Source organism: Podarcis muralis, chromosome 9 (assembly GCF_964188315.1).
Source record: "Podarcis muralis chromosome 9, rPodMur119.hap1.1, whole genome shotgun sequence".
Taxonomy (NCBI): Eukaryota; Metazoa; Chordata; class Lepidosauria; order Squamata; family Lacertidae; genus Podarcis; species Podarcis muralis.
This window is the reverse complement of record NC_135663.1, coordinates 1,848,753-1,873,567: the sequence shown is the minus strand read 5'-3', so window position 1 is coordinate 1,873,567 and position 24,815 is coordinate 1,848,753. Positions and strand designations below refer to the sequence as shown.

At 50.5% G+C, this 24,815-nt stretch overlaps 1 protein-coding gene across 8 annotated transcripts in view; it reads left to right on the top strand.

Moving 5' to 3' along the window:
• Positions 1 to 24,815, top strand: part of DYSF (dysferlin) — a 187,337-nt gene that overhangs the window by 40,313 nt on the left and 122,209 nt on the right. For 4 of the 8 annotated variants that reach the window (XM_077933691.1, XM_077933695.1, XM_028744492.2 and 1 more), the window contains exons 8-19: positions 1,121 to 1,183; positions 2,626 to 2,676; positions 4,052 to 4,082; positions 4,438 to 4,553; positions 13,157 to 13,283; positions 14,266 to 14,369; positions 15,095 to 15,163; positions 16,208 to 16,251; positions 18,209 to 18,291; positions 21,267 to 21,308; positions 22,493 to 22,608; positions 23,907 to 24,020. In XM_077933691.1, coding sequence (XP_077789817.1) covers positions 1,121 to 1,183; positions 2,626 to 2,676; positions 4,052 to 4,082; positions 4,438 to 4,553; positions 13,157 to 13,283; positions 14,266 to 14,369; positions 15,095 to 15,163; positions 16,208 to 16,251; positions 18,209 to 18,291; positions 21,267 to 21,308; positions 22,493 to 22,608; positions 23,907 to 24,020 — 960 coding nt within the window. The remainder of the gene's footprint in view (positions 1 to 1,120; positions 1,184 to 2,625; positions 2,677 to 4,051; positions 4,083 to 4,437; positions 4,554 to 13,156; positions 13,284 to 14,265; positions 14,370 to 15,094; positions 15,164 to 16,207; positions 16,252 to 18,208; positions 18,292 to 21,266; positions 21,309 to 22,492; positions 22,609 to 23,906; positions 24,021 to 24,815) is intronic. The other 4 variants (XM_077933693.1, XM_077933697.1, XM_077933696.1 and 1 more) reach the window with 1 other exon arrangement.

Below are 24,815 nucleotides of genomic sequence, written 5' to 3'. Positions count from 1 at the left end.
CTATAAGACGCATCAGACCATAAGACGGACCTAGTTTTTGGAGGAGGAAAACAAGAAAAAAAAATATTCTGAATCCCAGAAGCCAGGACAGCAAGTGGGATCGAAGAGCAGCGATCCCACTGGCTGTCCTGGCTTATGTGTTAGCCGTGCGCAGCCTCTCCTGGGCAAGGGGAGCCTTCATCCCCTGCCTGGGAGAGGCTGCACGCGGCTAAGGCTCCCCCAAGAGCCGTGCTCCCTTTAAAGAGCTTGCGGAGCGTGTGTGCCGGGGCAGCCCTTCTCCCTCCTCGGGAAAAAGCCCCGAAGAGCCGCACACATGCTCCATGTGGCTCTTTAAAGGGAGCGCTGAGCAGAGCCTCCCGCCTGCATTCGCTCCATAAGACGCACACACATTTCCCCTTACTTTTTAGGAGGGGAAAGGTGCGTCTTATAGAGCGAAAAATAAGGTAATACACAAACGGAAGTTCCCAGCAAGCTGTGCTGGAATGTAAACAGACATGTGACATACAACAGCTCCACACATCTGTTTAGGTGGAATGGAACATCATAATCTTAACAGAAGGGACCCCAAGGGCCTTCTACTCCCTTCAGCACAGGAATCACAGCAAAAGAACCCCTGACCTCTGCTAAAAATCCTCCAGCAAAGTCCACCACCTTCGGAGGGAGTCCATTCTATCACCAAACAGCTCCGACCACCAGAAAGTTCTTCCTGAGGTTGAAATGGATTCTCCTTTCTTGTAACTTTGAGCCCTGAGTTCGAGTCCCACCCCCCAGAGCAGGAGAAAGCAAGCTTGCTCCATCCTCCATTACTTTTTGAAATACAGCAACCCTAGTTAATTCCATCTTTGAACTGTGTGATTACTGACTGGCATGTTCCTGGGACACCCTTCGAAAGCTCAGCCTTGAGCATCTTTCAGAAGTGGCAGGTGGCCTTTAGATTTTGGGAGGAACAGGACAGAAGAAGATAAAATTGATTTTTTGGGGGGTTGAGGAGCTGTCTTTTGGTGGTCCTTCCAGGCAGACTTCACTGTCGTCCATTGTGGTCTTGTGTGCAATGTCTTATGCATGCATAGGTGCACCCATGGGTGATGGGTGCACTCATGTTTCTTTCTGTTCCCCACAGACTTTTTTCTTCAATGTCTTTGAATCCCCGATGGAGCTGTTTGATGAGCCCATATTCATCACAGTAAGTTGGGGGTCAGGGAGTGTTCACTTTGGGGACTGTTTCTAGGGATGGGGAGAAATAAGATTCAGTTCACATTAATAAATAATACTACACTTGGTCTTAGCCAAAAGGCCAAGAAGTGATAATAAATAACAAATGACAAATAATAAATAATAAAGATAATAATTTAAAGGCAAACCAAGCTACTCCACACTTTCCAAAACAGCCCTTTGAGGTTTGCATTTCTCTGAAGTTGGCAATGAAATTCTCTAGCCAAATAAGATGCAGAGACATGACCAGGACAAACTGTGCACATAGATGCACATCTTGGTGAAAACTACATACAAGAATGCACTATATTAGGGGAAATTGCTCTGTAAATAAACCCCGGGATACTGAAGGCAAAATGGCACACAAGACTGTGAACATGAGGAGAAATTTGTAGTAAAATGTCAAAGAGTTTTTATGAGGACTTAAAAAAACAGAAAAAATTCCTTCCAGTAGCACCTTAAAGACCAACTAAGTTAGTTCTTGGTATGAGCTTTCGTGTGCATGCACACTTCTTCAGATACACTGAAACAGAAGTTGCCAGATCCTTCTATATAGTGAGAAGGTGGGGAGGGGTATTACTCAGAAGGGTGGTGGGAATGGGTGATTGGCAGATAGCTGTGATGAGTCTTTAAGGTGCTACTGGAAGGAATTTTTTTTGTTTTGACTATGGCAGACCAACACGGCTACCTATCTGTAACTTAAAAAAACAGCAAATTGATGTGGGAAACTGAGTTTAAAAAGGGGGAAAGGAGAAACTGAAATGGACCTACTGTATTCGCCCATTTCTAACACATCTTTTTGGTCGTGTCACAAGTTCATTTGAGGTGATTTCGTTCAGGAGGAGTTTATTTTTATAAATATATTTACATACCACTATACTGTATCCTAAAATCAAAAATCAAAGCAGTTTACAGTATGCCCGATTACTCAGTATTGCTCTTGGAGAAAAACCTCTTGGGTGGATCTCCTGTTAGATACCACCAACTATGTCATCTAAAGACTATTTGAGGATCCACTGAATATTCACCATTAAAATCTGCAGAGCAGAAATTTTGCGGGATGGCTTCATTCTGATTGATGCAGCTGCTGAGCATGAGCACTGCATGTTGGGTTCTGTAGTCTTGCAATATTCTTCACTTAACGGATGGTTGAGTCGCTGCCCTGTCTTCATTTTCTGAGCTCCTGATTTTAATCAGTGAGAGGGATCCCCTGGCCTTAGGACTGTGCCTTGCATGTTGGGATTTGTAGTCCCTTTGTGTCCTGAGATGCCCTTGGATTCGCCATGCTGAGCTTGGTGTCACAGCCCAGGAAGAGGCACCCCTGCAAGATGCGAACTAATGGAAGGTTCTTCCTGCGTATTGAGCTCTTCGGAGAGTCTTTGACATTCCTCCTTCCTCCTTCCTCCTCTCCAGGTTGTTGACTCTCGCTCTCTTCGGACGGATTCCGTCCTTGGAGAATTCCGGGTAAGGGCCACCTTCCATTTCACTTCTATGGGTTTAGGAAACCGGTCCTTCTTTGTGATCCTCCAATACGATGCCTGGCTGAGGACACAAATGCATGCAAGACCTTTGGGCTCGGTCTCCTTCTGTGGCCCTTATCTGCATGCTTGGCCCCTGGCCTCTTCCTTGGGGTAGTTTTTCCTCTGGGAAGGGCTTCTGAAGGGGAGACCAGACCCTCCAACTGCCCCTATTTTCCAGGGACGTCCCTGATTTAAAGAAGCCTTCCCAGTTTCTGATTTCATCCCTAAATGTCCCACATTTCCTAAAGACATACCTAGTTTCACTGGAAATTTTTTGGAGAGTATGGAATACGACATCCTTATTTTCATTGGATAAATGTTGGGATGTCCTGCCAGAGTGGTGCATGCTCTGGTTATCTCCCGCTTGGACTACTGCAATGCACTCTACGTGGGGCTACATTTGAAGGTGACCCAGAAACTACAGCTAATCCAGAATGCGGCAGCTAGACTGGGGACTGGGAGCAGACGCCGAGACCACATAACACCGGTCCTGAAAGACCTACATTAGCTCCCAGCACGTTTCCGAGCACAATTCAAAGTGTTGGTGCTGACCTTAAAAGCCCTAAACGGCCTCGGTCTTGTATACCTGAAGGAGCGTCTCCATCCCAATCGTTCAGCCCAGACACCAGGGTCCATCTCCCAAGTGCCTTCTGGCGGTTCCCTCCCTGCGAGAAGTGAGGTTACAGGGAACCAGGCAGAGGGCCTTCTCGGTAGTGGCACCCTCCCTGTGGAACACCCTCCCACCAGATGTCAAGGAGATAAGCAACTATCTGACTTTTAGAAGACATCTGAAGGCAGCCCTGTTTAGGGAAGTTTTTAATGTGTAACATTTTAATGTATTTTTAATCTTTGTTGGAAGCCGCCCATGGGAGAAATGTTGGGAGGGGATGGAGTTATCTGACCCCCAAGCCATCTGAAGGCACTCCTGTATAAGGAAGTTAATGTTTTGTTTTGTTTTTCTATATGTTGGAAGCTGCCCAGAGTGGCTGGGGCAACCCAGTCAGATGGGTGGGGTATAAAGAGTAAAATTATCATGATGGAACGGGACATCCCTGTTTTCATGGGAGAAATGTTGGATGATATGGGAGACACACTAGCCCCATGGCCACTTCCTACGGAAACCTGGTGGAAAAGTGGGTTGGGGGGGTCTTTCAGGGAGGTGGGGGCCGCACACACTGGCCAGACTGGGGAGCAAGCAAGGGGATTCCCCTCTCCCCGATTCAGGATTTCCAATGGGTTTCAGGGGGTTGGACTAGATGACACTTTTTTGTCCCTTCCAACTCCCCAACGCTATGATTCTCCGTGCTTGTGTTTTGCAGGTGGACGTTGGGACAATTTATGCCGAATCCAGTGAGTGGAATTTGCTTCTCGAGTGCCTCTTGACTTCGTTTTAGCAAGGAATTGATGTGTTTAGCATAGATAAATGAGTTTAGCAGGGAGGGAATGCGCTCTGCCGCTTCCGAGATGTCGAAACTATTTTATCCAGAGAACTGAATGATTTTCTTTATCAAATTAGGGGTGGAAGGAGAAGAAAGTGTGGGAAGGGGGAAACGTAGAGCTGTGTCCCCATAGCTCAATTGGTCCCAAGTTCTTAAGGGTTTTATATATGAACTTGCTGAACTTGGCCCAGAATCAAATCAGCAATGGCATCTCCTCCTGCTTCCTGGGTGCCAATTTGATATTCACACTTCGCTTTCTGCTGCAGGACACGCCTTCCTCCGAAAGTGGCTCCTCCTTTCCGATCCGGAAGATTTTTCGGCCGGGGCTAAAGGCTACCTGAAGGTCAGCTTGTACGTCCTGGGCCCTGGCGACGAAGCGCCTGTGAGTATTTCTTTAAATTTAACAAAAAGGGCAGAAGAAAGAGGTTTGGCTGTGACACTTTCTCATCTCCAGAAGGGGTGGAAATTTATTGGGGGGAACCTTACATGCTGGGCCCCCAAACCCTTTGGAGAAAAACTCCATCACTGCAGGATCCATGCCTTTTCTTTTCTTTTTAATACAGTTTTTTATTTATGTTCATGGTACAGAAGATAAATGTTGAGAAAACAATTACCGTATTTTTCGCCCTATAGGACACACTTTTCCCCCTCCAAAAATTAAGGGGAAATGTGTGTGCGTCCTATGGGGCGAATGCAGGCTTTCGCTGAAGCCTGGAGAGTGAGAGGGGTCGGTGCGCACTGACCCCTCTCGCTCTCCAGGCTTCAGGAGAGCCCCAGCGCCAGCCCCACAAGGTCGGGGGACAGCGGGGAGGCGGAACGCTGCCATCCTGCTGTCTCCCGATGTGGTTTGGAGGCTGACGGCGGGGAGACGCGTGCTTCTCCCCGCCGCCAGCCCTGCCAGCTCCAGGGACAGCGGGGAGGCGCAGCGCGTCCTACCGCTGTCCCCGGACCTGGTCTGCAGGCGGGCGGCAGGGAGAAGAGCGCCTGGGGGGAATTTTTTCCTCTTTATTTCCCCCCCAAAAAACTTGGTGCGTCCTATGGGGCAAAAAATACGGTATTACAACAGTAAACAACAAATACAGTCATACCTTGGGTTGAAGTAGCTTCAAGTTAAGTATTTTTGGGGTGTGCTCTGCAGCGACCCAGAAGTAACGGAGTGTGTTACTTCCGGGTTTCGCCACTTGCGCATGCGCAGATGCTCAAAATGACGTCATGCGCATGTGCGGAAGCAGCGAAACGCGCAGTCACATGTTACATTTACTTCAGGATGTGAACGGGGCTCCGGAACGGATCCCGTTCGTATCCAGAGGTACCTCTGTAACTTGTCCCCACTGATGAAATTGCAGACTTTTATCACGCCGTGTGTTAAAGTTTCATTTGCTTGCTCTAAGAGACCCCCCCCCCCCATTTTTCCAGGAGTGCTGTGTGGGTTCCTGCTGCAGCCTGAACAATTTATGCATTCAATAAACCGTTGCTATATATTATAAAAGGAATATATAGTATATTGCTGCTCTCACCTGGCATGTTAGTTTCTCAGTCAATGCTATTGACCACACTCTGTTGTACCGAGAATCAACATTCAGCCCAGAATCCGCACACTGTCCTTAAGCCCTGTGCTGTTTTGATTGATTTTTATCATCTGCATTCCAAAAAACATTGCTTTAATGATTATTCCAGTTTAATGGCCTCTTAATGGCTATCCTGCATGCGTTTTTAGCTTTTTATATTTCATGTACAGCGGTGCCTCGCAAGACGAATGCCTCGCAAGACGAATGCCTCGCAAGACGAAAGGGTTTTCCGTTTTTTGAGTCGTTCCGCAAGATGAATTTCCCTATGGGCTTGCTTTGCAAGACGAAACGTCTTGCGAGTTCTTGCGAGTTTGTTTCCTTTTTCTTAAAGCCGCTAAGCCGTTAATAGCCGCTAAGCTGCTAAGCCGCTAATAGCCGCTAAGCCGCTAATAGCCATGCTTCGCAAGACAAAAAAAACCCGCAAGATGAAGAGACTCGCTGTCAGAGACTGCCTCCCGGTCTCAGCTCACAGAAGACCAACGCTAGCCATTAGAACTGTACAGAAGTCTTTATTGACATTTAGTTTCCATTTTCAAACACTAGCGTGCGTCTCTACGTCTAGACCCTAGACCAGCGAAGCCTCGTCTGAGTCTCCGCCCCCTGTACACCAGCTTAAGACTCTAGCCTTACTCCACCTTCTACGTTTCTCCTTCCTCCTCTGGGTCCTACTACCCCCCTGGGTGCCTTCCTTCCTGGATGCCTCGGAAGCGGACCCTTCGGACTCCTCCCCTTCTCTCCGGCGGGCTTTGGGACCCGGCTCTCTCTCCGGACTGCCCATTGCGCCCCCCTCTTGTACATTTGAACTTGGCGCGCGCGCGCTGCCCCTGACCTTCCTTTTGACCGTTACCTCGCTCTCTGATGCAGGCGTGGCTAACCCTGACTCCTGTCCTTCCGCTGACGGAAGGCTGCCTGCTGCCGATGTTTGGGACTCCTCCCCCTTACTGCTCTCCGGTGGGGAAGCTGGTCCCGATTTCCAGCTGCTGCTCTCTGAGTCCCCTCTGGCCCCTCCTTCCTGGGGTGTTCCCTCTGGCAACCCCCTGGCTCTGACCACTGGGGCCCCTTTCTGTGAATCCTCTGATTCACTGGAGAGACTTAGAGACCTCGGATGGCTACCCTCGCTGACTTCTCCCTCAGATTCCTCTCCCTCGGTCTCTACTTCCTCCCTTTCCTGTCCCTCTGCTCCTGAACCCCTGACATCCATCCCCCCCTCGAAGCCCCCCCTTCCCCCCTCCCCTCCTTCCGGTGCGGGTACTGGGTGCTCCGTCGTAGCGGGGGTGCTTGCAGGATACAGTTCGTCCCCCATGTACTCGTCAACGTTGCTCTCCTCTGCTTCCATCTCTCTGTCTTCGTGCTCGAACCCCACGTTGTCCCCCAACACGTCCATGTCCGTCTCGCCCCTCTCCCCCTCTTCGGGTGGTCCCATCCAAGGACCCCTCAGCCACTTTCTGCGCCACTGCTCCTCTGGTTGATCGTCCCACCAATACGAGTGGTCTGAGGCAGACCCCGGTGGCGAACCCACCTGGGAGCTGGGGACTGGTGCCTGATCCTCGTCCGAGTCGAACCCCAGGAATGTGCTGGCTGAAAGAGTGGGTGTGAAAAGCCAGTCGTCGAAATACTCTGCTGGCATGGGCCTGTGCGGGAAGAGGGCATGAAACTCCTCTTTGAGCAGCGGTTCCTCCAAGGCATAGTCCGGTACCCAGCTGTTGGCACTGGCCGGGGTACCCTCTCTGGCTAGGAAATATTCTACTCCCTCTTCCCCCCATCTGGAGTCCAAAATCTCTGTGACCTCATTGATGTGCCCCCTCCTAGGCGACCCCCTCACTCTGGGCCCTTCTCTGCTCTGGTCTGGTGCTGTGTCTGGCTCCTGAAACCTATGAGGTGCTTTGTAGGGCGTGAGCACCGATCTATGGAACACCGGATGCATTCTGGAACCCTCCGGAAGAGCTAACCGGAAGGCCACTGGATTGACCTGCGCCTGGACTTGGTAAGGTCCTAGCTGCTTATGTCCTAGCTTCTTCTTAGCTAATGATCTGGTCGGCACTGCTTGCGCTGCTAACCAGACCCAGTCACCCACCTGTATGTCTTCCCCAACTCTTCTGTGTCTGTCGGCCTGCACCTTGTATGCGTGCTTTGCTAGTTCTAACTGCCTCCTGAGCTGTTCGTGGACCTCCTGCAACTCCGACGCTAAGGCTTCCGCTGCCTGTGGCTCCCCCTCCCCCACTCTCTCTAAACCCGGGAAGGTTCTGGGATGCCTCCCATTGTTGGCGAAGAACGGCGTCACCCCCGTCGACACGTGCTTCGTATTGTTGTAAGCGAACTCGGCGAGCGGCAGGTAGTCCACCCATGTCGTGGGCTGCTGGTTGGCGTAGCATCTTAGGTACTGCTGCATGATGGCGTTGACCCTCTCCGCTTGTCCGTTGGTCTGTGGGTGTCTCGCCGACGCCAAATTGACTTTGACGTTCAGAATGCCCATCAGCTTCTGCCAGAAGTTCGAGATGAACTGTCGCCCCCGGTCGGAGAGAATAGACCGTGGCAGACCGTGGACTTTGAACACGTGGTTTATGAACAGTTTGGCGGTCTGCTCTGCCGTGGCTACCTTTGCACACGGAATGAAGTGTGCCATCTTAGTAAACATGTCCACCACCACTAGCACTGCTGTCTTTCCCCTCGAGCTGGGCAGATCCGTGACGAAGTCCAGGGCCACCCTCTCCCACGGTTCAGACGGTGTCTGCAGCGGTTCCAGCAGTCCCGCCGGCGGTCTGTGAACTGACTTGGCCCTTTGGCAGGTGTCACATCTCGAGACGTAATCCGCTACTTCCCCCCGCATCTTGGGCCACCAAAAGTCTCTGGCTACGAGTTCGACAGTCTTTTCTTTGCCAAAGTGCCCGGCGGTGGGAGCGTCGTGTAGCTGCTGCAGGACCCTTGCGCGGAGGTCGTCTCCCGGCACGTAGAGTGCTCCCTTGTGGAGGAGCAACCCATCGCGTATCTGGAACTCGTCGGCCCTCGCTGTGCCCCTGTGCACCTCCTCCATCTTGGCCCGTGCGAAGGGGTCTTCCCGCAGCGCGCGACGTACGGCGTCCAGGTCCACGGTTGCCGACGCGCATGCCCACGCTTCCGGTGCGAAAATGTGCTTGGCCGCCGACGGTGCCGCCTCCTCCAGGTATTGCGGCTTTCTGGACAATGCATCCGCCATCACGTTGTTGTCGCCTGGGATGTACTCTATCTTGAAGTCGAAGTCCGCGAAGAACTCTGCCCATCTAATGTGTCTCTGGTTGAGGAACCTAGCCGTGCGCCAGTACTCCAGATTCTTGTGGTCCGTGTGGACCTGCACTGTATGTCTGGCTCCGATGAGGAAGTGCCTCCATGCCTTGAATGCTGCATGTATGGCTAGCAACTCCCTGTCCCAGATAGTGTAATTCTGCTCCGACTTGCTGAGCTTCCTCGAGTAGAAGGCGCACGGCCTCCAGTCCCCCTGCTGGTCTTGTTGCAACAGGACAGCTCCCACGGCTCTGTCTGAGGCGTCTGTCTCCACCCTCATGGGTCTGCTGGGATTCACATGCAGCAGCTGCTCTTCGGACGCGAAGAGACGCTTGAGTTTCTGAAAGGACTGCTCCGCTTGCTCCGTCCAGATGAATTTCTTCTTCTTGGAGCTGAGCGTGTCGGTGATGGCCGCTGTCTGCATGGCAAATCCCTTGATGAACTTGCGGTAAAAGTTGGCAAAGCCGACAAACCGCTGGACTTCCTTCCGATTGCGTGGGCTTTTCCAGTCCAAAACTGCACGAACCTTGGCGCTGTCCATGGCGAGCCCCTTGTCCGACAACTTGTAGCCCAGGAAATCCACCTCCGTCACGTCGAACTGGCACTTCTCCAGCTTGGCGTACAGCCTGTGCTCCTTCAGTCTCTGCAGAACTTCCCTGACATCCCTCTCGTGCGCCTCTCGCGATTCTGAAAAAATCAGGATGTCGTCCAGGAAGCATACGCACTTCTTGTAAAGGAGCCCCGCCAGCACGTGATGCATAAAGGCTTGGAAAGTGTGAGAGCCATTTTGTAATCCGAAGGGCATAACTCTGTATTCGTAGGTGCCCAGTGGCGTGAACATGGCCGTCTTCCACTCGTCGCCGTCGCGCATGCGAATCAGGTTGTACGCCCCACGTAGATCCAGCTTGGTGAAAACGCGTCCTTTCCGCACCGTCGCGAGCAGGTCGTCTATTTTGGGCATGGGGAAAGCGGAGGGCTTGGTTTTCGAATTTAAGATTCTGAAGTCCACCACCAGCCTCCGTTGGGGCGTGTCCCGCTTCTTCACAAAGAATACGGGACTGCCTCCCACCGCTTTCGACTCCCGGATGAACCCATGCTTCAAATTGTGATCTATGAACTCCCTGAGTTCTTGCAGTTCATCCTCAGACATGGAGTACAGTTTCCCAGTTGGCAGCGTCGCCCCCGGCAGGAGGTCAATCTTGCAATCATAGGGTCTGTGAGGGGGTAGCTTGTCCGCCTCCTTCTCGCAGAATACCTCCAAAAACTCCGCATACTTGTGGGGTACTGCTTGCAGCGTGCCCAACTGTAACTGCGGGTCCTCCTCTTCCCCTTCCGGGCTGGGTATAATGCAGTGTTCTGCACAGTAGGAGGAGCCAAAAGTCAGTTGGCGCTGGTACCAAGCCAATGCTGGGCTGTGTCTGTGCAGCCAACTCATGCCTAATACTATAGGCGTGTCGGACAGTTGGGTGACATTGAAACTGATGACTTCCCGGTGATTCCCAATTTGCATCACCATAGGCGGCGTCTGCTGCACCACCTGCCCCCCTAGCAGTTCCCTGCCATCCACCGTGACAACCTTCAGGGGCCGTGTGGCTGGCAGTAATGCTACGTTGTGTTGTTGAATGAACTCCAATCCTATAAAGTCTGCGTTACTGCCAGAGTCAATTGTAATAGGCACTTCTAAGGTGAGTCCATTGGGCAGCTGAAGCGATGCGGTTAGCTGCACCACTGGCTTGGGCGGGAGGGGGTCTGTGGGCTGCAAAATCTCTGGGGACTTCCTCACTGACTCGTCTGGCTGGGCCCCAGTGCCTCCTCTTCCAGCCAGACTTGGTCGTTTCCCTGCTGTGGTGCTCTCTGCTGAGTTGTTTCCAATACTGTCACTGAAGCTGCAGTGTGCTTGAGAAACCTCTGGGGACACTCTTTCGCCATGTGCTCTGCACTCTCACATACATAACACTTCCTGTTCCTTCTAGGCAGCTTCGATTTTACTGCTCCCGGTGTTAAGGCTCTGGTAGCTGAGTGAGCCCTAGCACCGCCAATCTCCATCTGCTCCTCGCCCCCTCCCTGTGGAGGCGTGGACTGCGCACGCGCTGCCTCTCTGGGCAAGAGGGAGGGCACTCTCGCTGGTGAGCGTCCCCAACGCCCTTCTTCTTTGCTCCACGGGCGTTCTTCCTGCCTCACCCCAATAGACAACGCTCTTTCAACCACTTGTTGAGTGGTTGTGGGTCTCTCTCCCCTCGCCATCTCATCCTTGATCTGTGCATTCAGACCCTCCCAAAAAAGGTCTCTAACCGGCGGAGAATCCTTATCCCAATTCAGCGCGTTGACCAATGCAAAAAACCGGGAATGATACTGCCTTACGCTGGCTTTCCCTTGTCTTAGCCCAAATATGTCCCTCCGGGCAATGTCAAGGTCTATTTTGGATAAGAAACAGGAGTCCATCGCCTTAATGAACGCATCTGCGCTTTGGAGCGCTGGATCCTTATCCCTCCACAGGTTGCGCAGCCATGCTTTCGCGTCCCCATGCAAATGAGACAAAATAAACCCCACTTTCTCCCGCTCATCTCTAAAGTCTCTTTCCAGCAGCTGCAGCGCAAACAGCACATCTGCTCGGAAATTGGGGTACTGCTGCAAATTCCCATCAAAATGAGATACAATGCTGCCTCCTCTCTTCCCCAAACCGATCCCCTCGGATCTGGGTACTGGGATCCCCTGCTTTACAAGCCCTTCCAACCTGGCTTGAAGATCTCTGCAGGCAGCTGCCGCTTCTTCCTCTCTCTTCCTGGATGCGATTATTTCAGCGTTGAGTAGTGTCACCGCTTCTTGCAGGGAAGCTATTTTCTGTTCTGTAGTCATCTTGCCTGACTCTTGTGAGCTCGCAAGGCACCAGTCTTCTACCCTCCCTGCCTCGCTTCCTTAGCGATGCTTGAGGCGAAGAAAACCGATGATACTTGAGACGAGGCTTACTGTCAGAGACTGCCTCCCGGTCTCAGCTCACAGAAGACCAACGCTAGCCATTAGAACTGTACAGAAGTCTTTATTGACATTTAGTTTCCATTTTCAAACACTAGCGTGCGTCTCTACGTCTAGACCCTAGACCAGCGAAGCCTCGTCTGAGTCTCCGCCCCCTGTACACCAGCTTAAGACTCTAGCCTTACTCCACCTTCTACGTTTCTCCTTCCTCCTCTGGGTCCTACTACCCCCCTGGGTGCCTTCCTTCCTGGATGCCTCGGAAGCGGACCCTTCGGACTCCTCCCCTTCTCTCCGGCGGGCTTTGGGACCCGGCTCTCTCTCCGGACTGCCCATTGCGCCCCCCTCTTGTACATTTGAACTTGGCGCGCGCGCGCTGCCCCTGACCTTCCTTTTGACCGTTACCTCGCTCTCTGATGCAGGCGTGGCTAACCCTGACTCCTGTCCTTCCGCTGACGGAAGGCTGCCTGCTGCCGATGTTTGGGACTCCTCCCCCTTACTGCTCTCCGGTGGGGAAGCTGGTCCCGATTTCCAGCTGCTGCTCTCTGAGTCCCCTCTGGCCCCTCCTTCCTGGGGTGTTCCCTCTGGCAACCCCCTGGCTCTGACCACTGGGGCCCCTTTCTGTGAATCCTCTGATTCACTGGAGAGACTTAGAGACCTCGGATGGCTACCCTCGCTGACTTCTCCCTCAGATTCCTCTCCCTCGGTCTCTACTTCCTCCCTTTCCTGTCCCTCTGCTCCTGAACCCCTGACACTCGCGGAACGGATTAATTTCGTCTTGCGAGGCACCACTGTACCTGCATTGTTTAAACATGTTGAAAGCCACCTTGGGCCCCAGCTTGGGAAAAAGGCAACAGATGAACAACCATTAGTCTCGACTAAACTAGACCAGGGTGGAATCTCGATGCTTAAAATAGCTTTAGAAAAATATGTTTTGAAAAACAGATTGGAATTGCCATCATCTCGCCATTGCCATCTAGTGTCCCATTTGTATAATGCATTTAAAACACCCTTGAAACATTTTATTTGCATTGTTTTATAAGAGTCCTAGAACTCATAGAACAGTGCCTGGAATCAAGGTGCACAGGACCCTGAAGTTCAACAGGTGCAGTTTTCCTTGCAAGCTCCAAGGGTGAATTCCTAGTCCTCTCCTTTTATCCCCCCCCCCCCGCCGCTGCTTGTTCTGCAGGTGGAGAGGAAGGAAACAGCCGAAGAGAAGGAGGACATCGAAGGGAACGTCCTCAGGGCGACGGGGGTCTCTCTGAGAGGGGCCCATTTCTCCCTCAAGGTGTACCGAGCAGAGGACCTGCCCCAGAGTGAGCGGGGCTGGGGGGAAAAGAGCGCGGAAAGAGCGCGGGGGGAGGAGCAAAGGGGAGATCCAGCCACAGAGGGAGGCCTTGGCTGTGCTCCCAAGGGAAACAGTAGAAGAACGCTGGGAATATCCCTGGACGAGCAGGAAGCAGGAATTATTGGGCAATTAGGTGGTGGTTGTTTTTATTTTGATGGTGAACTTTGTGCTTTTGTATTCTGATATTTTTCTCTGAACCGCCTTGAATATAGGGCAGTGTAGAAATCCAGTAAATGAAAGAATAGAATAGAATAGAATAGAATAGAATAGAATAGAATAGAATAGAATTATCAAGAGCTCCTAGGCTGGCACTCACCTTTAAAATGCTATTAGAATGTTATTAAAAATATTGTTCCAAAATGTGGAGACAGAAAGAGACCCCTTTGCTTTTTCTCTTTTGCTTCGTTTCCACAAAGTCTCCCTCGTTTCTGGAAGGGGGTCGCTCTGCAGCGCCCCCTGATGTCACATATTATGAAGGCATTATTCATGTTAAAAAATGGTTATCGAGACCATTCCTGAACTCTTTTTTAGCCTTAAAAAACGTGTGTGTAGATCTGCCCTGGTTGCTTAAAAAGAGCAGGCGATGACATTTTGAGACTGGCGGTTGACCATTTGCCTAAAAATGAGATGTGCTTAAGCACTGAGAATAATAATAATAATAGCAACAACAACAACAACAACAACAACAACAATTTTTTATTTGTACCCCGCCCTCCCAGGCCAGAGCTGGGCTCAGGGCAGCTATCATCATAAAACTAACACAGTATACAAAGAACATAAAAATAGGCAATCAATTAATAAAAATACATCTTAAAATTAGTTCAGAGCAAATTAAAATCTGGACAGATGGCAGATAAAATATTTTATTATATTCTGCCCATCTGACTGGGTTAAACTGGCCGCGCTGCCTTCCTCCCACTGCTCCTGCCTCAGTTTCTCTTTCTTTCCAGTGGACGATGCCGTCCTGGACAGCGTCAAGCAGATCTTTGGCTTCGACAGCAGCAAGAAGAACTTGGTGGATCCTTTTGTGGAAGTGAACTTTGCCGGGAAAATGGTGAGCCGGCTCTGCTCCCTGAGTGGGGCGCACAAAAGACCCCCGGGTCTCTGAAAGCTAAAAGTTGGGTTCTGGGTGTGAACTTGGGCATTACAATGGATCCGTCGGCTATCTGGCCTCTGCTGTGCCCTTAAAGTGGGTCTGAGAAGCGTAGCAGAACACATAATTGCATGGCATCGCCCCTTCTTGCACCCAGACCTCCCCCATAGCACAGAAATGGGTCAAAAGCAGCCTTCACAAGCAGGCTTGAGCCGGCTCCCTCCATGCGTGTGTTCAGAGCAGTACCGTATTTTTCCGTGTATAAGACGTCCCCATCTATAAGACGACCCCTATTTCTTGGAACCCAAAATGAAGAAATCGGGTCCAAACCCCCACCCAAGCTGCGCACGCCAGAACCAGAACCCAAACCCGAGTCCAGGCTGCCCTCACCAGAGCCCCAACCCCTGTGCATTCACCATCTGTGTATAAGACAACCTCCAATTTTTGACTAATTTTTTCTTAGCAAAAAACATCGCCTTACATGGAAAAATACGGAATATAAAAGGGGTTTTTTGTGTGGCCTCCTTACCCAGGGCTCCCTCTCTGAGTCCCCCTCCCCACATTTAACCCTGATATTCTGCCCGGGGTGGGGTGGGGGTGAGGATCACGATCTGGCGTTGTTTTGGGATGATGTGCAGGGAAGCAGCCTTCTCCCTGACCCCCGAACTCTTGTCTCCCTCTGGCAGTTGTGCAGCAAGATAGTGGAGAAGAACGCCAACCCCCAGTGGAACCAGACCATCACTCTGCCAGCCATGGTGAGTGTCAACAATGTCTAGGCAACACAATGACCATATGCATACGCAATAGACAATCTCTGTAGAATTCCTTCAAATCATAAAAAGTTCAAAATGAAATCTTTAGTCTCAAAGTCTCTGGAAATCTTTAATTGAAGCTACATACCAGACTTTGTACGGTGGAAGACAAGCTGTGAAGCTTTGTGTATTCAACAATGATGTCCAACACTGAACATTGATTCCGCATATTGACTACTGTTTCGTAGAATTCTTCGTCAGCATGGTGGGAGGATATAGACTGCTTCATAAACTGAAAATAAAATTTACCTGCATGACATATCACTTTACAAAAATTATAAACTATAATACAAATAGCAATGAAGGAGAGTACACACCCCATCTTATTTCAAATGAATGTATATAAATGAAAATATCAAATGCTGTGGAACAGTGCTCATGTAATAATGTAGTCACTGCAACTCCAGTCGATGCTGATAACAAGGAGGCTGAGTTTAAAGGTACAGTGCAAAGTAACAATACAAATACCAGGAGATTGGGATTACAAAGAAAATACAAATAATCAAATGAAACAATTAAGGTCTAACTCAAAGTTGAGACCCCTTGGATAAATGGTTTTAAACATGAAAATAAACCGTGTTTCTTGCTGCCGTAACTGTCGCTCATCATCTTTTCTGATGCTAATTGCCTTCTGATTCACCCATAAAACTGTAAATAATAGATCCGTATCTGAATGATTATGAGAAACAAAATGTTCTCCCAGAGGTGCCTCCAATTTAGCATTACGAATACGTGATCGGTGTTCACCAATCCGAATCCCCACAGCTCAAGTGGTGGAGCCTATATACTATAAATTGCAAGGACATCGAATCAGGTAGACTACGTCTTTGGTTTGACAGCTCATTGTTGACGTTCTCTTTGCAACACAGGGGTTTGTTTGGCCATGGGGAGTGAGCAGCCAGAGGGGCCTGCGCTCCAGGCATGATCCTGCGTCCTGCTGAGCTGCTCTCCCTGACCTCCCGTCTCCTCTTGTGTTTCCCTCTGTAGTTTCCATCCATGTGTGAGAGGATGAGGATCCGGGTGGTGGACTGGTGAGTGAATCAGGAGTTGGGCTCTCCTTGGCCCTCGCTCTGCCTCTGGGCTCCTCTAAGGCACAGGGCAGGGAAGGGAGACTTTTCAGTGCTACATGGGAGCAAAGGGCAATCTGGAGGAAATCTGAATTACCATTTTTTTACTCCGATTGAGTGCTAAAGAGCAGTTTCCCCCAGGAGAAGCAGCAGGACAAGACTCCCTCCCTCTCTCTGTGTGTCATAGAATAATAGAATTGTAGAGTTGGAAGGGACCCCATGTGTCATCTAGTCCACCCCCTGCAAAGGTACGAGGAATCTTCTTGCAGAAGGAGCCCCCATGGGTCTGTCAGTACGCCTTTCAACCGATGTGCAGTGACTGAGCTCAATAACTGGTTCTGCCCCGGACTGGGCTAGGCGACTGGAGCACTTTCAGAGACCTTCCAATCCTGGAAAACAGGTCCCAGTGCACTGGACCCACAACTGTAATTGTGAGCACCAGACTCAGCAGAGTATAAATAACGCGGAAGCTAGCTGTGAAGCATAGCTCCTTTTATTTCTAATAGCTACTACTAAGTAACTACTGGCTTGCACGAGTGTTACAGCTCCTATTCAGCCATCTAGTCACTACATAGATAAGACTCTCTCCACACACACAGGCAGTCAGTCAGGAGTGGGGGGAAAGAAGAGTAGTTTCTGCCCCCTCCTTTCTCAAAACATCAGATCAGGAGATTCTTGCAATGGGAGGGGTGAGACCATAGGCGCCGACTCCATGGGGCCTGAGGGGGCTCGAGCCCCCTCAAAAAAATTTTTTGGGGGGCTCAGCCCCCCCAATAATCTCGGGCGCCCTTCCAGCAGAGCGCCGCCGCCGTCCCCCGCCTCCTCCCCACCTGCTCCCTCGCCAGCCAGCCAGCCAGCCGCGCGCCCTAGTCGGAGAGCCCCGGCCGTCCCCCGCGAGATTAGGGAATCCCCGGGGGCGGGGGCTCCTGCCTCGCTGCTTCGCAGCACCACCGCCACTGCCAAGGCACTGCCGGGGGGAATTTCCTTCCTCCTGGCCCCCGCGAGAACAGGGGAATCCCGACTGGCCACACCTCCCAGCCAGCCGATTGGCTGGCTGGGGGGGCGTGGCTTGCCCTATTTAGGGCCGGAGCCACTTTATTTGCATATTCATGAGCTTATTTATTATTCATGAGCTTTCCCGGGCCCCCCCAATATTTTTTATAAGTCCGCGTCCCTGGGTGAGACTATCAACAGGGTCATCAAGTCCAACCTCCTGCAAAATGACAAGGGATCTTGTTTTAGAAGAAGTTTACTCACATCAGTTCACAGTTGGATTCCTAAAGGCAGACGTAGTTACAAATATGTACACGTGGATCTACTCCATATGGGGGAATAATCCCAGTGCTTCTGCATGTCGAGAGCCAGCAGAGCAGTCCTAGCTAAAAAGCTGGTCCAACGAAGAAGGAAGTGAAAAAGAGAGAGGTGTGCTGTGTGACTCGTCCTTTTGTTACCTGGACAGGTAAGGTCACGCCCACCTCTAGTCACATGCAAGGGAAGGATGCTTCAGCCAGGAGGATCTGGAAGTTTCAACTGGCTGAACCAAACATCCCCTTGCATGTCCACTCTAGGAAAACAAGGAATGTTGTATTTGACTGCTCCCAGTGGATTACATCCCACATGGGTAATCTAATCCAGTGTTTCCCAACCTTGGGCCTCCAGCTGTTTCTGAACTACAATTCCCATCATCCCTGACCACTGGTCTTGCTAGCTAGGGATGATGGGAGTCGTAGTCCAAAAACAGCTGGAGGCCCAAGGTTGGGAAACACTGATCTAATCCAACCCCCTGCAAAGGTATGAGGGATCTTCTTTTAGAAGGTGCCCCAGCAAAGAGGAAGCTCCGAGTTTTAGCAGAAGAAAACGAAAACTGTCTACAAAGTCCAAATCTAAGACGCTGAAATAAAAACAGCCCTTCTTGTTCCAGGGACCGGGTCACTCACAACGACATCATTGGCACGATCCATCTCTGCATGTCGAAGATCTCGGCTCCTGGAGGGGAACTGGAAGGTATTCAACTGCTCTCCATATCATCTGACCTCGGAGTTGGGGTGTGTGCGAAGGCTAAGGAGCTGGCAAGAGGGGGCCTTTCAGCTCCTGGGTCTGAACTGGAGTCTGAACTTGAAGCTCTCCTGGCGGTCAGAGAGCATCACTTCCAAAGTGAAGAGGGAGGGACTTCTTTAGCCCACCCAGGCTGAGGATCAGACCAAGAATGGAGGCTGTATTCCGCTTTCACCAGCCTCCCCATTGCACCTGCTCTCAACCCACACTGGTTTCTTGCTAGCAGGAGGTTGGCACAGAGTTTCCACTTGTGCCAGTTGCATTTACCGTGCATTTGGGACAATCCTGTCCAGGCATGTCCCAGGGCTTCTCCGCACTTACCTTTTGCCCTGCTCTTTTCCCAGGCACAGTCTGTGTCTGAGTGCTCTTTTTTCTTTTTTGCTTTGGCGATTTCCCTGCAAAAAGCCACTCTTTAAAGCTCAATGGGAGCAAACAGCTCTCTGTGGCAAACCCAATTTTTCCCTTCTTCTTTATCTAAGCTTTATTATTCATTTTCCATATATATATACAACACCTAGTCATCTTCACTATCATCACTTCAGTAAAAATATCACAAAAGGTGCATGCAATTTTAACTATGTGCTTTCTACACAAACCAATGACTTCCCATCCTCTCCATGTTTCCTTTATATTAAACATATTGCTTTGATTTGTCATTATTAATTTATAAAAATTCTCTTTTCTATTTCAATATCATTTCCTATTATATATATAATTTACAGAAATCATTCAAAGGCAGCTACCATGTGTAGGCTACAGCTATTTTTCAAATAATTTTTGAAATTACCCCATTCTAGAATGAACTCTTGTCTGGGTTTACCTCTGATTCTTTCCGAAAGGGAGGCTAATTCTGCGTATTCTGTCAATTTGAGTAACCATTCGACTCTGATAGGGAGTTTGTCATTTTTCCAATATGGCGCAATGAGCACTCTCGCGGCCGAGGTTGCATATACCGTATTTTTCGCCCTATAAGACGCACTTTTCCCCCTCCAAAAATGAAGGGGAAATGTGTGTGCGTCCTATGGGGCGAATGCAGGCTTTCGCTGAAGCCTGGAGAGCGAGAGGGGTCAGTGCGCACCGACCCCTCTCGCTCTCCAGGCTTCAGGAAGCTATCCGCTAGCCATGGGAGACCCAGCTCTCCCAGGGCTAGCGGAGACCTTGCCAGCACCCAGAAGCTTGGGGCGCGCTGAGCTCCGCACGCCCCAAGCTTCGGGATTAGCGCAGCGGTCTGCTAGCTGTGGGAGAGCCGTGCGAAGTCGCGGGGCTCTCCCCCGGCTAGCGGACACCTTGCCAGCACCCAGAAGCTTGGGGCGCGCTGAGCTCCACACGCCCCAAGCTTCAGGATTAGCGCAGCGGTCCGCTAGCCGGGGGAGAGCCGCGCGAAGTCGCGGGGCTCTCCCCCGGCTAGCAGAGACCTTGCCAGCACCCAGAAGCTTGGGGCGCGCTGAGCTCCGCATGCCCCAAGCTTCGGGATTAGTGCAGCGGTCTGCTAGCTGTGGGAGAGCCGCGCGGCTCTCCCATGGCTAGCGGAGACCTTGCTTGCACCCAGAAGCTTGGGGCGGCTGAGCTCCACACGCCCCAAGCTTCGGGTTTAGCGCAGTGCTCCGCTAGCCCTCGGAGAGCAGTGCGACTCTCCCACGGCTAGTGGAGACCTTGCCGGCACCCAGAAGCTTGGGGGTGCTGAGCTCCGCACGCCCCAAGCTTCGGGTTTAGCACAGCGCACCTGGGGGAGAAATAAAATTTCCCCCCTTTATTTCCCCCCCAAAAAACTAGGTGCGTCCTATGGGCCGGTGCGTCCCATGGGGCAAAAAATATGGTAAAAATAATTTTCTTATACCCTTGGGGATGTCAGTGCTTGTAATACCCAGAAAAACGCTTCTGGTTTTTTAAGGGAAATTTAACTTTAACATTAGTTTTAGTTCTGAGTGTACACATATGCGCGGAAAACCCAAATTGACATTTGATCCAAAGAAGCACTTTGGAGGGTGGGTTTTTGTGTGTGTGTGTGGGGGGGGAGGCTTTCGGACATGGAGCTTAAAAGAACGAGGCCACAGGTAATTGGGGATGAGTCCCCAGTTAATATCTGGCAGCTTCTGCCCTGCTGTTCTTCCTCTCTTTGATTCCCTCCACCCCCAAATCACCCCCACCTCTCTCCATGGCAGGAATAGGGAACCTCTGAGCTGTGGACCAAAGATGTGGCCAGCTTGTAGGCACAGCCCCTCAGCAAATCCGTGGCTCTTTGCAATCCTCAACAATCAATCCTCAACATCAATATTTGGCGTTTTATTGTGTTTTTATATGTATTGGAAGTGGCTCAGAGTGGCTGGGGCTGGATCTACACACACACACAGAAAACACACAGACTTTAATTAAGTCAGAAATTAGATCCTTTTGCAAAAAAACCCTATGGAAAAATGATAATAAAAATTTCCTGCTCTCTGGCGCCCTCTGGTGTTGCATGTTTATAGTACATTCTAATTGTTGTTTCTTTCGTAATGTAGCTGAGTCCTGGGTCAACCCAGCCAGGTGGGTGGGGTAGAAATGATAAAATTATTATTATTATTATTATTATTATTATTATTATTATTATTATTAATCAGCTGGTTGTTGATGCTTGCCTAGACCAGTGTGCAGTGCTTGGAAGCATCGGGGCTTCAAAGCGCCATGTTAGCTGGGATTCCTACATTGGGTTGGGCTAAATGACCCTTTGGGTCCCTTCTGTGCCCACACTTGGAGACGTGGGGTTTAGGAGCCCCCAGACCCCATGCCTGGCTTCTTTTTAACTCCTCTCCTCCTTTGCCCTTCTTTGGTTCACGAGTTCTAGTCTTACCACCTCCCCTTTCCTGAATCCTGGGTGCGGATTCTGTCCCCGAGACCTGGAGATCCTAACATTCTGGTTTCTCTCCCGTTTCTTTGCACCTCAGAGGAGTTTCCTGTCCCTGTGAAGCCTTTCCAAGCCAACAACAGTATGTTCCTTTGCACGTGCAAACTTGGCATCCCTTTCGCACTCGACACCAATACTCGTGTTTGGGGCATGCTCAAAATCCGGACTTCTTTTTAAAAATTGTGTGCAATGCTCTGTTTTGCTGCTGTTAGTAGTTTTAGCAGTACGTCTGGCTTTTTACTGTCCCGGCTCCAACTGTAATGGCTGCTTTGTTCTGTTTTATTACTCATTTATCTATTTTGTAAAATTTTAATGCTGCTTGATTGTTAAAAAAAGCAATCAGCCCAACAAAACCTGAAAAGTTTTAACTTACAGAATGAAATTGTTTTTCTTAATTTTTCTTAGGGTGGATCTGCACATAGGAAAAAACGCTATAAATAAGTCATTAATTAGATTGTTGTAATGAAAGGCGAGGGGACGCGGATGGCGCTGTGGGTTAAACCACAGAGCCTAGAGGGCTTGCCGATCAGAAGGTCGGCGGTTTGAATCCCCGCGATGGGCTGAACTCCCGTTGCTTGGTCCCTGCTCCTGCCAACATAGCAGTTCGAAAGCACGTCAAAGTGCAAGTAGATCAATAGGTACCGCTCCGGTGGGAAGGTAACGGCATTTCCGTGTGCTGCTCTGGTTCGCCAGAAGCGGCTTAGTCCTGCTGGCCACATGACCCGGAAGCTGGACGCCGGCTCCCTTGGCCAGTAAAGCGAGATGAGCGCCGCAACCCCAGAGTCATCCGTGATTGGACCTAATGTTCAGGGGCCCCTTTACCTTTAATGAAAGGGGGAAAAAACCCTATGGAAAAACATGTGTAATATTTTAATGCTCTCTGGCGCCATCTGGTGTTGCATGTTTATAAACACATTCAAAATGCTGTCTTTGAACTGAGGTACCTGAGACCTTAGTGAAAATGTGGCTGTTTTGTTGTTGTTGTTTTTCTGCAAATCGCTTTACAATCAAATGGCATGCAGATTTACTGAAACAAGTGAGCAAGCAAGCAAATAGACAAACAAATGAGTTTTACAGAAATTTGGTGTCCTGGGACATGGCCCCCTTCATGCTAGTGGAGCACCCTTTGTGTGGTTCTTTTGGGTGGGTGCTGGCGCTCTGCTTGCTTCGGCCCCCTTCCAGCTCACCGGTCAGTCCAGAAAAGTCCACGTTTCTCAAGCCATCGCTGCTCCTGCCTCCTGTCTCACCCTCTCGGTCTCCCTGCAGTCGACGATGCGCTGGGTTTCCTGCCCACCTTTGGCCCCTGTTACGTCAACCTGTACGGCAGCCCCAGGGAGTTCACGGGATTTCCGGACCCCTACGAGGAGCTCAACCTGGGAAAGGTGAGGAAAGTTGGGAGAAGCGTCCGGGGTGCGACCGGACGCCCTAAATGGAGATAAACGCTGTGGCATAGCCTCCGACATTTCCTCGCGTGGAAAGAGGGACGTTCTCTTCCCCGTCCACATCACTGCCGGAGCATCTCTTCCTGGTCAAGTGCAAAAGTCAGGAGAGGAAACCCGGAAAACAGCAGGATTTTAAGCACAGGAATCTTTGAATGTGGGTATTGCATCCAGGGGAGCCTGAGAGGAAAAGAAAACCCCAAATCAATAAATGCAAAAAATACAACTCACTAAGGGGAGCCTAGGGCTTGCTGATCAGAAGGTTGGTAGTTCGAATCCCCGTGACGGGGTGAGCTCCCGTGGCTCGGTCCCTGCTCCTGCAAACCTAGCAGTTTGAAAGCACGAAGTGCAAGTCAATAAATAGGTACCGCTCCAGCGGGAAGGTAAATGGCGTTTCCGTGCGCTGCTCTGGTTCGCCAGAAGCGGCTTAGTCCTGCTGGCCACATGCCCCAGAAGCTGTGCGCCAGCTCCCTCGGCCAATAAAGCGAGATGAGCACTGCAACCCCAGAGTCGGCCACGATTGGACCTAATGGTCAGGGGTCCCTTTACCTACAACTCACTAGCAGGGATAACTGATGCAGTATAGAATAGCTAGCCTCAGGCTGCCCTATTTCCAGAATTGAAAATCCGGACACAACCAAACGGCTGAGAAAATTCCCAAAGTTGTTGAGAAATAACCCAAGTTTTGTTGAGCATTTTAGGTTAGGTTGCCGAAGATCCAGGACAAGCCACCGCTTTTCGGAAATCCCCCCTGGATTTTCTGGTAATGTCCAGGAAAATCTGGACATATGGCAACCCACCATGGTTCTGCCCAGCCTCCACAGCTGGAGGCAGCAATGCGTCATGGTCCCTGTATGGCAAGGTTATAGGTTCGATTCCAGCATGGGGCAGACGCATAGTCCTGCATTGCAGGGGCTTGGTCTGGATGACCCTCAGGGTCCCTTCCAACCAGAAGCTTCCATGATTCGGACGGCCACTTTCTGGAAACCCCTATTTTTATGGGAGAAATGATGGAGTTATCTGACCCCCGAGCCGTCTGAAGGCAGCCTTGTATAGGGAAGTTAATGTTGCGTTATGTTTTTCTATATGTTGGAAGCTGCCCAGAGCGGCTGGGGCAACCCAATGAGATGGGGTGGGGGGTTATAAATGGGGAAATTATCCTGATGCAATGGGATGTCCCTCTTTCCATGGGAGAAATGTTGGAGGACTTGGCTAGATCTCTTCTCCTCCACCCTCCCCAGGGAGAAGGGGTGGCTTATCGCGGCCGGTTGCTGGTGGAGCTGGAGACCAAGTTGGTGGACCATGTGGAGCAGAAGGTCGGGGACATCCCTCCCGATGACATTCTGCTGGTGGAGGTAAGCCCCCCCCCCCCAGGACACCCCCTTCCCTTCCGGACACAAGGCCAGGTCTTCCCAGAGACATCACAGAGCTGCCATTCCCTGCCATCCACCTTGCAAACTCCTGGTGTGTGTGTGTGTGTGTGTGTGTGTGTGTGTGTGTCTGTCTCTCTCTCTCTCTCTGTGGTTTTTTTTTTAAAAAATATATTCTTCCAGTTGTGTTTTAAAATATATTCTTCTGGTCTGACCCACTTATGTTCATCAGGGAAAAAACCCAGAAGTTCCTTCTGGGTCTCGAAGGATGGAAGAATCACCCAGAGAAAACAAAGATACTCTGTTTGTTTTCTTTTTTTGTAATATTATTTTCGTTCCATAAGACGCACCTGACCATAAGACGCACCTAGTTTTTAGAGGGGGAATGCAAGAAAAAAAATATTATTTAAAGGAAGTGCTGAGCAGAGCCTGTATGCATCCCAGGCTCTGCTCAGCGCTCCCTTTGACGAGCCACTTGGAGCGTGTGTGCGGCGCTTGCAGGCTTTTCCCCGAGGAGGGAGAAGGGCCAGAAGCTAGAACAGCAAGAGGGAGCGCTGCGCAGCAATCCCTCTTGCTGTTCTGGCTTCTGGGATAGCCGCGCAGCCTGCATTCGCTCCATAAGACGCACACACATTTCCCCTTACTTTTTAGGAGGGGAAAAAGTGAGTCTTATAAAGCGAAAAATATGGTAAGTCAAGAGGTGTATGTATCTATGTATAATATGTTTGTTTAGTGTTCTGGTTTGTGTTTGTAAGTATCGCATTTATCAATAAAATTCTA